The sequence below is a fragment of the Manacus vitellinus genome, unplaced genomic scaffold, assembly GCF_001715985.3.
Source record: "Manacus vitellinus isolate BGI_N305 unplaced genomic scaffold, ASM171598v3 scaffold_0_pilon, whole genome shotgun sequence".
Taxonomy (NCBI): Eukaryota; Metazoa; Chordata; class Aves; order Passeriformes; family Pipridae; genus Manacus; species Manacus vitellinus.
In genome coordinates, this window is record NW_021938789.1 from 3,288,688 (window position 1) to 3,301,462 (window position 12,775).

Below are 12,775 nucleotides of genomic sequence, written 5' to 3' on the forward strand. Positions count from 1 at the left end.
AGTTATTAAACTTGGGCTTGAGTCCCTCATTGTACAGAAAATGACATTGTATTTACATGTGTGGTGGTGTAGCACTGGGAGAAAAAACCAATTTTCTTTCTAGTCACCTGCCTGATTAAGTCTGGCAGTGTTATCTGGAGCATTTTTAACACAGAAATACTTAAATAACGTTTACTAAGCACTCTTCCATTGTTTCAACTACTGTCAATCACTCCTGAGAGCTGTACAAAAATAAATCGGGACTTTTTGCACCACAGTTTTTTATACATTGCAAAGTTCCTGGAATCTTTGAACACCCGTCTGTGCTACATTCTTGAGTGCTGAACCACGTTAGTTGTTTGGAAAGCTTGTTTAAGGAAACAAGCTTTGTTTCTCAGTACTCACTCTTTAAAGTAAAATAGAAGTTTTAAACTGCTTTTAACTCTTCAAAATTGCAGAATGATGGCCTCGCAGGAGCAGGTCTGGCCAGTCCCAATGAAGGCAATTGGAGCACAAAACCTTCTGACAATGCCTGGAGGAGTGACCAAATCGGGGTATCTTCATAAAAAAGGAGGCACCCAGCTGCAGATCTTGAAGTGTAAGTCGAATGAGTATTAACTAAATTAGGTGTTTTAAATGCTTGCCTCTGGGGCCTCTAACACATATCATGTTAGCAGACTCTTTATTGAAGCTGTTCTTCCACTTACTTTGTACTGGAATACAGTTTTACCTGAACATATGTATGAAAGACCCCTACTGAAAGATTTCTCCTTTAATTGTTTTGGAACTGTAAATCTTAAATAACAAATGTTGTCGTTTATTTTGCTTGTTTAAATTTCTTGTCAAGTCCTTCACAAGTAAGATTTTTCAAGACAGATTCCTAGGATAAGTATCAATTTCAAATACTCTTTTCTAAAAGAAATTAGTACTCAGCTTTTTTTTTCCAGTTGGTTAATCTGTACTGGAAAAATATCCCAACTCCTGTTGCTGTTGTGAAATGGAAATTTTCTCACTGCCAACATTGGGCTGTACTTAAAACCAGTAATTTCTTTTGAAATCAGAGTCTGTTTACATGGAGAAAACTTCAGGTTTTGGCTTTATTTGTGTGCTATTCATATGCTATTCCTGTTTATATTGAAGCTATACATTATATAGTTAAGGACAAAGATTACTGCCTTTGATATAGGAAGGAGTCTTGGCCCCTTTCAAAAAAGAAAATAGAACATCATTTTATTGGCAGCATTAGGTACTTAAGGTGAAAGAAGAGATACCATCATGGTTTTGGGATGGATGTAAACAAGTATTTGTAGCCTGTAGCTACCTTCCCCCTATTGTTTATCCTGCTAGTAAAGGAGCACAGGTGGAGGTCAGACCTGCAGTCTCTGAGGCTGCTTTTGAAGTTTTCAGATCAGCTGCCTCTCAAATGAGGGAATCAAATGCTCCTGAAACTCTGTGAATAGTCAGCTTTACCATGTGATTGATCATCAGCAAGCTGTCCCTTAACTAGTTCGTGCTCATTTATAATGATTAATAAGGTTACTAAAATCTTAAGCAGTAATTCTACCCAAGTTCTAGTTATTGTACTGCCCTTGGATTCATGTTTTGTTCACTTTTTATCTCTTCAGGGCCATTGAGATTTGTGATTATCCACGAGGGATGTATCTACTATTTTAAAAGCAGCACATCTGCATCTCCCCAGGGTGCCTTTTCTTTGAAAGGTTACAACAGGTGAGTGCCAAAAACTTGTTTAACACCTGAACTCCTTGTAGTTAATGCAAGAGACTATGGGCTTAATTTCCAACTAAGTTAAACACAGCTACATCTGTTCTTTGGGTTAAGCATTGATCTTGGATTCCAAGAGAAGTATTCCTTTCAAATTGTGTATATGACATTTCCAGTGCTTGGCAAGTGGGTAGCCTTCATGTTCTGTAATTTGACCAGTAAAGCTGTATGAATTGCAATGGGCTTACTCTTGTTATTGACTTAATGCTTGTGCAGATAGCTGTGGATTCTTTCAGACAAATGATCTTTGTTCTGTAGGGATTTCGATGATCATCACAAAACTAGAAAAGAATCAGAAAGGAAAATTTATGGAGTTACTGATTCAGCAACTCTAGTGTCAAAACTGTTTGAACTACAGAGTGATAAATAAGAGAATGCACGTGCAGGATGTCTTACTCGTTTTGCTATGTTTTAAATCTTAATATTTGCTTTGTAAGTTGAAGACGAAAATATATGGCTTTCAGGTTAGCCAGTCCTGTCAGAGTCTGAGTGCAGGATCTACAAGGCCTACTAATGGAAGTCCAATCCAACCTTAGGAAATTGCTAAGAAAGGTTTAATGAGAGAGGGAATGTAGAGAAATATCAGTGCAATTTGTTATTATTGTACTGTATAATGTTCTCAGACTTCTGGAATAAGGAATTATCTTTTCTTAGACTGTGACAGCTTTTCTAACTGAGCACAACAGTGGCATATTTTAGGGGAATGCACTTGTAAACATTGTAGCTAATTAAAAACTCAAGATTAATTTGTAGAAGAAACTCATGGTATAACGTGGTTGTGACACTAACTCCTGTAATCCACGTTAATATGAAAAACACCACGGAATTTGTAAATGCTAGAGACTGTGTTATTGCTTTTTATATATCTGCATTCTAGCAACCTTGTGGAGACCTTGGTTGGAATAGGGACTAGGCCTCAGTATTATGCACCGAGGGAAACATTATTGAAAAAGAATTTGAAATGAAAGAATTATTCAACTGGGTAGTTGCATGAAGGGGTTTTTATTTTTTTTTTCCCAGAGGAATCTCAAATGAGGAAATTCCGTATACACACAAAAAAAGAAAGAAGTTGAGTTATGCTTGTTTTAAAATAGAAAAAAAAGTGCAAGAAAGTGTTTATGAGGGAAAAGTGACAAAATTAACTTTTAATATTAGTTTTCCTAATTTTCCTTTTTTTCATGGGAAGCATATGTTTTGATTTGTCCTCTGAAATAGTACCTTTCTGAAAGAAGGACCACAAGCACCCTAAATACTTCTTACTGTGTGTGACACTTGTGAATTAATGCAGTTCACTAAAACTCTTGGACACGTCAAAGCATCCGTTCATAATTCTGGCTGGTGGTCGAATGAGTGCTCTTCCTCCTGTCAGAGCTCTTGCATTGTCCTTTCTACCACTTAAATGGAGAAGTACTACCAGTGCACATATGGGGATTTCTGGGGTGTTTTCCTGGGCTTGGGGGTTATTTTTCATCAGGCAAAACTGGCCAGTAAAACTGCTTTCTGTCAGAGCTTTCTGACTTGCTCAGCAGCATTAACTTTATAGATTAAGGTGTTTCTATATCGGTCGTTGTGTTTCTCAGGGTTATGCGGGCAGCTGAGGAGACAACATCAAGTAATGTGTTTCCTTTCAAGTTAGTTCACATAAGCAAGAAGCACAGGACGTGGTTTTTTTCAGCTTCTTCTGAAGATGAAAGAAAGGTAACTTTCTTCTTCTTTTACAATATAATTTTTCCTTGAAGTGGAAAGCAAATCTTGGACTTCCCTAAAATCTAAATGAACTGGCAATGCAGCTGTCGCTGAAATTTGTATACCTAGTTCTTTGGGCTCCTCTGAAAATCATGTCTGAAGTTTTAACTACTAAGTTGGTGTTAGTTCAACTTGTAATTTAGGGAATGGCTGTAAGTGTCATACTAGATAGCATATGTTTCTCCATATTCCATAAATATTTCATATTTATTTTTAGCCAAGGAACAAATATTTATATGTTTAAACCTTTCATAAAGTATGAAAACTGTTCAGTGAAATCTCTTGCCCATAAACATACTACAAATAGGTACCTAGTTTTGGAAATAACAGCTTGAAACTTGAAAACTGAAAATTTAATATTTCAGTATGTTCTTACAGCATTTTAGGCAGTGAAAACATTTGACTGAGTCCTTTCAATATAAAGTCATGGATATATACTATTTCAGTGTGTGTTCCCTGCACAGTTGCTCTGTTCTTACAGAGGACAGATACATCTGTGTTTAATGATTTAAAGATGGTTGTGTTGAATGTTGTATTTTTATTTTTGTTTAGAATTGGATGCTGTCCTTGAGGAGAGAAATTGATCACTACCATGAGAAGAAAGAAACAATAACAGAATTCAGGTATAAGCCCTTAATCTTTATTAGGTTTTTATCACTTTTGCACTAGCTCTTGACAGTGGTGGTTTAGGCTTTTCGCACCTACAAGTAACTTGCTGTTGAATAAGAACAGGTGCAGTAAGACCCAAGAAGGAAGGCCCTTCCTAATTCATACTTTAAAGAACACCAAGACAAAAATAAATCTTTTTACTAAGAGAACTTTAAATGTCAGCTTTGTGCAATACAATCTTTTTAAAAGACAGCAGCAACATATAAGACTGTTAATTGGGAAATAGGAACAGATGGCTTCTGCTTTTCCAACATTCTTTTCCAGTGCTAGAGCCCTGCTAAACAGAAGATACTCTGTCTTTTTTTTTTTTTTGCAGTGACTCTGGTTCTGATGCAGACAGTTTCTATGGCTCAGTAGAACGTCCCATTGATATCAAGTATTCTCATCATTCAGCAGATAATGAAGGTGACAAATCAGACGCTGATAAATAAGACTTCTTTATTTGTTTATTTATGTCTTCTGGATTCTGCAGGAGTTATTCCCGTAACTTAAGCAAACTGATCCATTTTGCAACTGTTTTTTTTACAAGGTGTATAGCTGTTGTACTTTTAAATCAGAAGCAGATATTCTGTTAGTAAAAATAAAGAAATTCAGATCTTTCAAGGAGGTTAGTTAGAAGTGAGGACATGACAGAGAGCCTATCCGGAAGGCACTCACAACATATTTCAGCAACTGACTTCTAGTCAAGAAATGTATTAGTAAAATCCAATATAAGAAACCTTGCCTCAGGGTTCAACAGAAATCCTTTACTAGGCCTTTTCTCATCTTCCCTTTCAGATTTCTAAGGGCAGGGTTGATGGGAGCGAGTACTCTCATTTCCTGAAAGGAAATTCCTGACTATTTTTCTTGACTAAGACAAAAAGGCAGGACTGAGTCTTGTTGGGAAATCCGGTTCAATTGCTGCAAAGCAGAGGAAAACTAACTCATCAGCATTTCATGTAGGATAGTAGTTTAGTCCTTCTGTGTTTATGGGAGGGAAGGTTTGTATGCAAGATGAATTATGGTAAGAGGCCTAGTAGGAGTTTAAATTAGGAAAATTATCTGATAAAAATCAGTTCTTCTATTCTTACCTTTTTCTCTTTTTAGTGCATTCCTCTCATACTGTTCTTGAGACTCCTTATAATCAATGAGAAAGTATGCCTAGAAGTAACATGTTTTTCTTGTCTTGATTATTCTGATTTACAATTAGAGGCAACATTGAAACCACTTAAGCCATTTGTTGTGGTGCATTTTTTTTTTTGTTGCCAGAGCAAGGTACAGAGTTAATTGTAGATCACTAGGCTTGCTTAGGCTTCCATATTGCAAAATCATAAATGTTTCTGTGTTAGGGTTAAGTTTTGGGGATTATATTTTTTTCCAAGTGGTTTTGCCAATGCATCCATGCAGTTGTGTCTCTGCAACTGATTAGAATTTTTCTCAGGAAGGCTATAGCACTAGACATTTTAACTTAAAAGTTGGGAAAAAATTTCATATTTAGTGTACTTCATCTCCCCCTGTTGTAAGTGATAGCTTTCTTAATTGACATTAAAATTTAAGGAAACACCTATTCTAGATGGCAGAGAGTTGGACCAAAATTATTAATTTTTTTTTTTTTACCTCTTTAAAAAAAATTCTGAAAAATATTTGTTTATTAAAGAGCCCTAAGTAGTTGATACTCTTTCTTGGTTCCAGGACTACTTATCAGAGTCTAACACACTTATTTTTATCTGCAGATTACGACCAGGAGGAAGAGGATGAGTCCTACTTGCAGCCAGATACTTGTGACATAGTGAAAGATGGTATGTGATTTCTTTGATTCCCTTTATGAAAGGCCCCCAGTGAAGGCAATATTCACATGGAATGCCAGGTTATTATTTAGCTTTGGTCATAACTAAAACATTGCAAGTGGTAAAATAACTGAAGTAATGCACGCATATCTAATCTTGAGAGGTATTTAGGGTCAGAAGTTTATAGTAACAGCAGTAACCATTTACAGAAAGCAGAACATGCTTGCAGGCCTCCTGCCCTGGATGACCTGCATCTGGCCATCAGTCTGGAGCAGGACTAATGCTTTTAATGTAGTCTGTTTTTTCTTTATTTTTAGCAAAGAGAAAAGCCTTTGCTAAGTCATCACAGGCCATGCCTGAATAAAAATAGCAGGAGTTTACTGCCTATAACATGAAGAACTATGCTGAAAGTTAAATGCTTATCCAGCATTTTGGGTACTGTCAGACCAGATGCCAGTGAAATACCTTAAATCACCTATAAAATTAAAGTGAAAAGTGTTGTTTGTTGACATACTGTATTTCCCCTCAGAGTGTCATGCTTTTGGATGTCTTCTTTCTGCAGATATGGTGCTGCCCCCAGCATACCCACCTCCACCCGTTCCTCATGTCAGAAAAGCTGCCTACACAGAAGCAAGGGCAAATTCCTATGCTGGCAAACCTACAGCACCAGCACCACCACCACCCCCTAAGAGGAGCTTACCTGATATCAAACTAGAGGATCCCGTAACCACGAGAGAGCCGCAGTTGCAGTGCCGAGCTGAACCTAATCTGAAGGTTCAGTCCTCAAGCCGGAGACTAAGTGAGCAGTTGCCCCCTGTGCCCCCTTTGCCTGTTTTCAAGAAGCCTGTGTGTGTCAAAGAATCTCACCCATTGCCTCCAGACCCTCTGCCTCCAGCCCAAGTCCTTGCTCTTCCAGAAGGATGCGAGAAGCTAAAAAACTTAAACCTTTCACCGCGAACTCCTCCTCCACTACCAGCCAATAAACCCAAGCTGTCACAGCTCACTGAAAAACCAGTGGAGCTGAAAGTGCCAAGAGAACATGGTAAACCTGGACTGTTTGTGCCACCAGTGCTCCCAAAGCCACCTGTGCCAAGCCACCAGCCCCCTGGAATCAAGCCTAGAGCAGAGAAGTCTTCATGTCCCCAGTTACAGTAAGTATGAAAACACAATGCACAATTATGTTTTTCCATTGTGTATTAGTTAACTAGTAGACAGTCATATTTCTCAGATTCATAGTGATACCTGTTTCTCTTCCCTGCACCATCCCTCTCTTCCTCAGTGTTGTGCTTTTATTGCCTGTGTTTGTTATTGGAAAATTCTGTAATGAATTTAGTTTCAGAAATAGTTCAGAAAGAAATAGTAGATAAACCAAAAAAAGAAATAATTACACCAAAGTTTTATAGTTCATTTGTTTTCAGGTGAGTCTCAAAGCCTTAATAGCCTTTGATTGCAGTGAATAAGAAGCCTTTATGTCAGAACCTCAAGGAACTACAGAAACAATTTCAGGCTTCTGTGGAGATAGGAAATGTGTTCCATTTTATATTAAGATCAACTTCAGTAAGGGATGTGGAACTAGTTATGGTGGTGAATCAGATGAAAATATTTTTGTCCATTGGATCATTCAGCAGCTCTGAAGAACAAGTAATACACTCTTTAAAGACAAAATACAAGGAAGACACTGACAGACTGGAGTGAGTCCCATGTCAGGCCACCAAGATATTTGGGCTGTAGCACATAAGTGAGGAGAGGCTGAGAGAACTGGATTCATTCAACCTTTAGGAAGACCGATGGGAGATCACTGGTACCTGCTACTACTTAGTGGGTGGGTATGGCAAGACAGAGCAAGACCTCCTAGGTCTGCAGTGTTTTGGGATTAAAGGCAACAGGCAGAAGTCACAATTTGGGAAATTACAGGTAGGTATTAGGAAAAACTTTTTACCATGTGGATGGTGAAACACCAGAGCAAGAGGTAGCTGTGGAATCTCCATGCTTGGAGATACTCAAAACGTGATTGGTTATAGCTTCCTGAGCTGACTGATCTGGTTGGACCTCTTTTGTGCAGGAGCTTGGACTAAATGACCTCTAGAGGTCTCTTCCTACCTAAATTAATCTATGATTACTCAAATTATTTTGCCTTCCAGCTCTGGGGCCCCCATCACAAGAAAGGTGTGTTGGCCTGTTGAAACTGGTCCAGAGGATGCCACTAAGTTGACTGGAGGGCTGGAGCACCTCTCCTGTGAAGACAGGCTTGGGGAAGTTGGGGTTGTTCAGCCTGGAGAAGAGGAGGCTCCAGGGAGACCTTCCAGCACCTTCCAGTACCTAAAGGGGCTACAAGAGAGCTGAGAGGGATTTTTCACAAGGGCATGTAGTGATAGGACAAGGGGGTAGGGCTTTAAACTGAAAGAGGGAAGGTGTAAGTTTAGATTAGATATTAGGAATTAATTTTTTTACTGTGAGGGTGGTGAGCTGCTGGAATAGGTTGTCCAGAGAAGTTTCGGAGCATGGAAGTGTTCAAGGTCAGGTTGGATGGGGCTCTGAGCAACCTGGTTGAGTGGAAGGAGGGTTGGAACGAGATGATCCTTAAGTTCCCCTTCCAACCCAAACTGTTCTATGATTTGGGGGCTAAACTGAAATTTCTGTTCTAGGTTTACTATCCCTTCAGTGTTTTGTGTAAATTTGTTCTGTTTTCCTGATGACATATCCTTCAGTTTTCGTTCTGTTTCTTCCAGGAGATCACCACCAGATGGACAGAGTTTTAGAAGCTTTTCATTTGAAAAACCAGCACTACCCTCCAAGCCAAGCCAACCTGATGATGATAACTCTGATGATGACTATGAAAAAGTAAGATTAAACAGATGATCCATTCTCAAAGAATATTTTTTTCCTTGCTCATGTATACTTTTGGCAATTGTTTTAAATACATTATTCCAGGAAAAGAATAGCTTTCTGAAAGCACAGTGCTGTGTAATTTTTTTTTTTAATTTCTTTTTGAACCTCTTTGAGAATGCCTTGATAAGTTCTGGATTTTAATACTGGATATAAAGGAGAAAAAAGCATAAAGTATTGATTAAATCACCATTAATAATTTCAGATAGTGATGGCTGTAACTTATTTGCATAACAAGTTGCTCATGTATTTAGTTGTCATTGACTTACACGGTGATTTTATTTTCTTCCTATTTTTTACAGGTTGGGCTGCCTGCTTCAATATTTCTTAATACCTCTGAATCCTTCGAAGTTGAAAGGTAAAAATGTGACTTTTAAAATAGTTACTTGGAAGTCCTACCAAAACCTGTACTGAGCAGTAGTCCAAAGATAATTTTGATAGGTACAACTTGTGTTTAAAAACACACTACAAGTATTTAATATGGAAATCCCTTCTTAGGGAAGTTAGTTCAGTGCTCGTGTATCAATTGATAGATGAGAATGCAACGTGATTTTGCTCCATTTGGGGAAGGTTGTTCTGCCAGGAAAGTAGATGAGACCAGAAAGCCAGATCTTCTGTGCTGCACTGCTGGTTTGGATGTTAGAACAGTGACATTCTTTCAGTGATGATCTACTATGAATTATTACAACTGATATAGAGATTTGTAAAAAAGAATTTTAGGACTGTAGGCACTTAACTTATCTGAACCATAAAATGCTAATATATGTAATTGCTTATTCTTTTTAGGATATTTAAAGCTAGTAGCCCACAAGGACAACCGCAAAATGGATTGTACTGTATTAGGAACTCATCTACCAAGCCTGGAAAGGTAACTTGCAATTGCTGAATCTACCCCCCAAAAAACTTCTTGATTGAGACATACTATATCTTATGTATGACAAAGTACTTAATAATTTAGATGGGCTCTTTTCTTAAAGCAAGAAAATCTGAGACAATTGCTGTCCTGTCGGAGATTTTTTTTTTTTTTTAGGCTGAATTTTAATTGATTCCTCAATAATACATTGACTTAGAAGAGCTTGGTAGCATAGACTGAATATGTTGCATTTTTCTTCTTCAAGGTATTGGTTGTATGGGATGAACCTTCAGGAAAAGTGAGAAACTACAGAATCTTTGAAAAGGTTAGTCACTGCACTCTGTGTTCATGTGTATATTATATATATGTGTGTGTGTATAAAATGTGGGTGCATATAGGTATATATTGGAATTAGTAAGTTAAAGTCTAAACTTGTTGTCGTTCCTGAAAGTAAAAATCAGCTGATTTACAAATATCTTGTCTAGGGTGAGAGTCTGAGTATTCAGATCTGGGCTGTCTAGTTGGTGTATCACATGAAAGATAAACTGTAAATGTTCACATCTAAATTTCAGCTCCAGTTGAATCCTAAAGGATGGAATATTAAATTCCTGAGTTTAATATGGACTTATTTGTGTGACTGACTAGTTTGCAGGGCAGTCATATGTTTGAAAGAACTTCTTTAATTCTGATGATGGGGTTTTGGCTTTTTCTCTTTAAACAATGAGTTGGAAACATTACTGTCAGTGATTACATATGGTTTTTGTTCTACAACAGGATGACAAGTTTTACCTGGATTCAGACATCATGTTTTTGAACATGGGAAGTTTGGTTGAATACTACAGCACTCATGTCTTACCTAGTCATGACAGCCTGATGCTTCGGTGTCCTTATGGTTACTCCAAACCAAGGTGACATGACAGCCCTAGTTCACTGACACCCCACTGTGGACTCCTGCCACTGCTGGACATCCTGCTGTTTGCACACACAAACTGAGTCTGTTCCCACCATTTATTCTCACATGAATTGTACATAAACGCCATGTAAAGAACTCTTGGTAAAACCTTACAATCCAGATCCGTGGATTTGATGGTCTTTTCTTTCAAAAAGATCTGAACTGGTTATGCTGGGAAAGCTGTCCAGGATACCCAGACTTTTTATAAAACTGCTGCTATCACTAATCTTCTTGGAATGTCAAAGGTGGGCATGAACAAAGAAGTGGACTGAATACAACTGATCCAGAAAATGGAAACTTGTGGACGTATATCAGAATTTACTTGTGACAGGGAATACTAATACTCTGACTTGAAGGTAGTGCTCCTAAAGTCAGCACTGGTGCTCAACTGAGATATTCTTTTGTATTACTTGTATAGTTGACGTGTAAATAATGAAGACTTCTGTGCAAACTATTTGATTTACTATGGGTAAAGATGATCAGGAAATCTGGCTTTTTTTTAAGCCACCTCATACATACGTGTACCTTCCAAGTACAGTGTCTGCAGTAATCACTGTCAGGTACTATCCAGCTGGTACAGTTGTGGCATCTCAGTCTGAGTCTGTATCCACAAACTTCTTTTTTTCTGTTACCTTTTCAAAGTTTACACATGCCCATTTTAATGTTGTTACCACTAGATTGCCACAACTTTAAAAACATAACAAAACCATCACCGAATAAGAATTTTCTGTTTACAAAAACAATAAACCAGGATTTAATCCCTAAGGAATTTTCCTTACTAACAGATGTAGTATGAGGATCATACACAGGAATGGAGGCAAGAAACTCTGCCTCCATCTTTTGCAAGAGACACAGACATACACAATATCAGTCTTTTGATCTCTGTTCCTGCTCTAATAGGGTTTATGTGTATATTAAGTACTCAAAATTCAGATTTCGTTGAATATCTTAGGTTTCTAATTCCTTTTATTTTAAATTAGTATCCCTGTGATTCACTACTCTGACATGATTGACTCTAAAGAAGGCTCAGCCAAGACAGCATTTAAAAAACATTTTTGGCAAATACATATATGTATATCAGAGCAAGTTCAAGTTTCTTACAGTATTCACATACACTGTTTAGAAAGTAAACTTTTCTCTGTCTGGGAATAATTGACTTCATTGTGTCATGACAGTCATATTTACAGTATGTTCTCTTTGGGGCTCTATTCAGATTTTTTTTCCACCCATACACTCAGAAGATTTTTATATTGTACACATACATCTACAACATAACACTTTCTTTACTTGTGTAATACAAGAGTTGAAAATATGTAAATTTTTGTGTTAATGCCGTTTTGTATCTAAATGTATAGATTTCTGAAACAGATAAAAACTTTCAGTGCCAGTTCACCTCATTTTGTGCGGTCATCTTTAATTTCGTGGGTGTGCATTTTAATGCTCTTTTTGTAGTTGTGTTAGATACTGTTAGACTCTTCTAACCATGAAGTTAAAGGAATTAGTTTTCAGTCCCCTCAAGAAGCAAATTTTCGTGTAAGCAACGCTGAGAAATCTGGCATTCTGGTCATCAGACGGAGCAAGGTAATCCCCTCATCCCTCCAGAAACAGGTAGAAGGGTTCCAAACAAATCTGCAGTCACTTATATGCTTTTCTCCAAGCCCTCTTGCTCCTATGTACTAGTCTGTTTAATGCCAAATCAAACAAAGTTAAATTTCTGGTGTTGGTAGGGAAGAAAGTCACAGCTAGAACACATGGCTCAGTCTGTCTCCTATACCTCTCACTAAGCTGCCTCTCTTCATTCCTTCACCACACAGCAACCTTTGTGTCTTCAGCCTCCTGCAAGCTCCTTAGCTTTAAAGGAGTTTGTTGGGAAATGTAAAAGCATTTGGTGAGCAAAAACAGTTTATGAGTTTGGTACTATCCAAGTTAAAACTAATTGATGCTAGTTTGGAAAAAGTCTTGCTTCCTCTGTCTGAACCTCCAGGAAAAAGTGTTACAGGTGCTATTTGGGAAGGGGGGGTGTTGCTGTTCTAGGGGAAAGAAAATTAGAGTGCTTTTGAAAATAAAACAAAGGACAATCAATCAATAGGCAGCATGTCATAAAAAGTGAATCAATATCCAGACACTTTTTCTATGACAATA

At 37.7% G+C, this 12,775-nt stretch overlaps 1 protein-coding gene across 1 annotated transcript in view; it reads left to right on the plus strand.

Moving 5' to 3' along the window:
* Positions 1-12,021, plus strand: part of SH3BP2 (SH3 domain binding protein 2) — a 36,000-nt gene extending 23,979 nt beyond the window's left edge. The window contains exons 2-13 of the mRNA XM_018076328.2: positions 438-577; positions 1,605-1,707; positions 3,342-3,459; positions 4,060-4,130; positions 4,493-4,581; positions 5,889-5,954; positions 6,505-7,093; positions 8,672-8,783; positions 9,131-9,186; positions 9,615-9,696; positions 9,947-10,006; positions 10,456-12,021. Of these exons, the coding sequence (XP_017931817.1) occupies positions 439-577; positions 1,605-1,707; positions 3,342-3,459; positions 4,060-4,130; positions 4,493-4,581; positions 5,889-5,954; positions 6,505-7,093; positions 8,672-8,783; positions 9,131-9,186; positions 9,615-9,696; positions 9,947-10,006; positions 10,456-10,593 (1,623 nt within the window). The 5' untranslated portion in view covers position 438 and the 3' untranslated portion in view covers positions 10,594-12,021. The remainder of the gene's footprint in view (positions 1-437; positions 578-1,604; positions 1,708-3,341; positions 3,460-4,059; positions 4,131-4,492; positions 4,582-5,888; positions 5,955-6,504; positions 7,094-8,671; positions 8,784-9,130; positions 9,187-9,614; positions 9,697-9,946; positions 10,007-10,455) is intronic.
* The last annotated feature ends 754 nt before the right edge of the window (positions 12,022-12,775 follow it).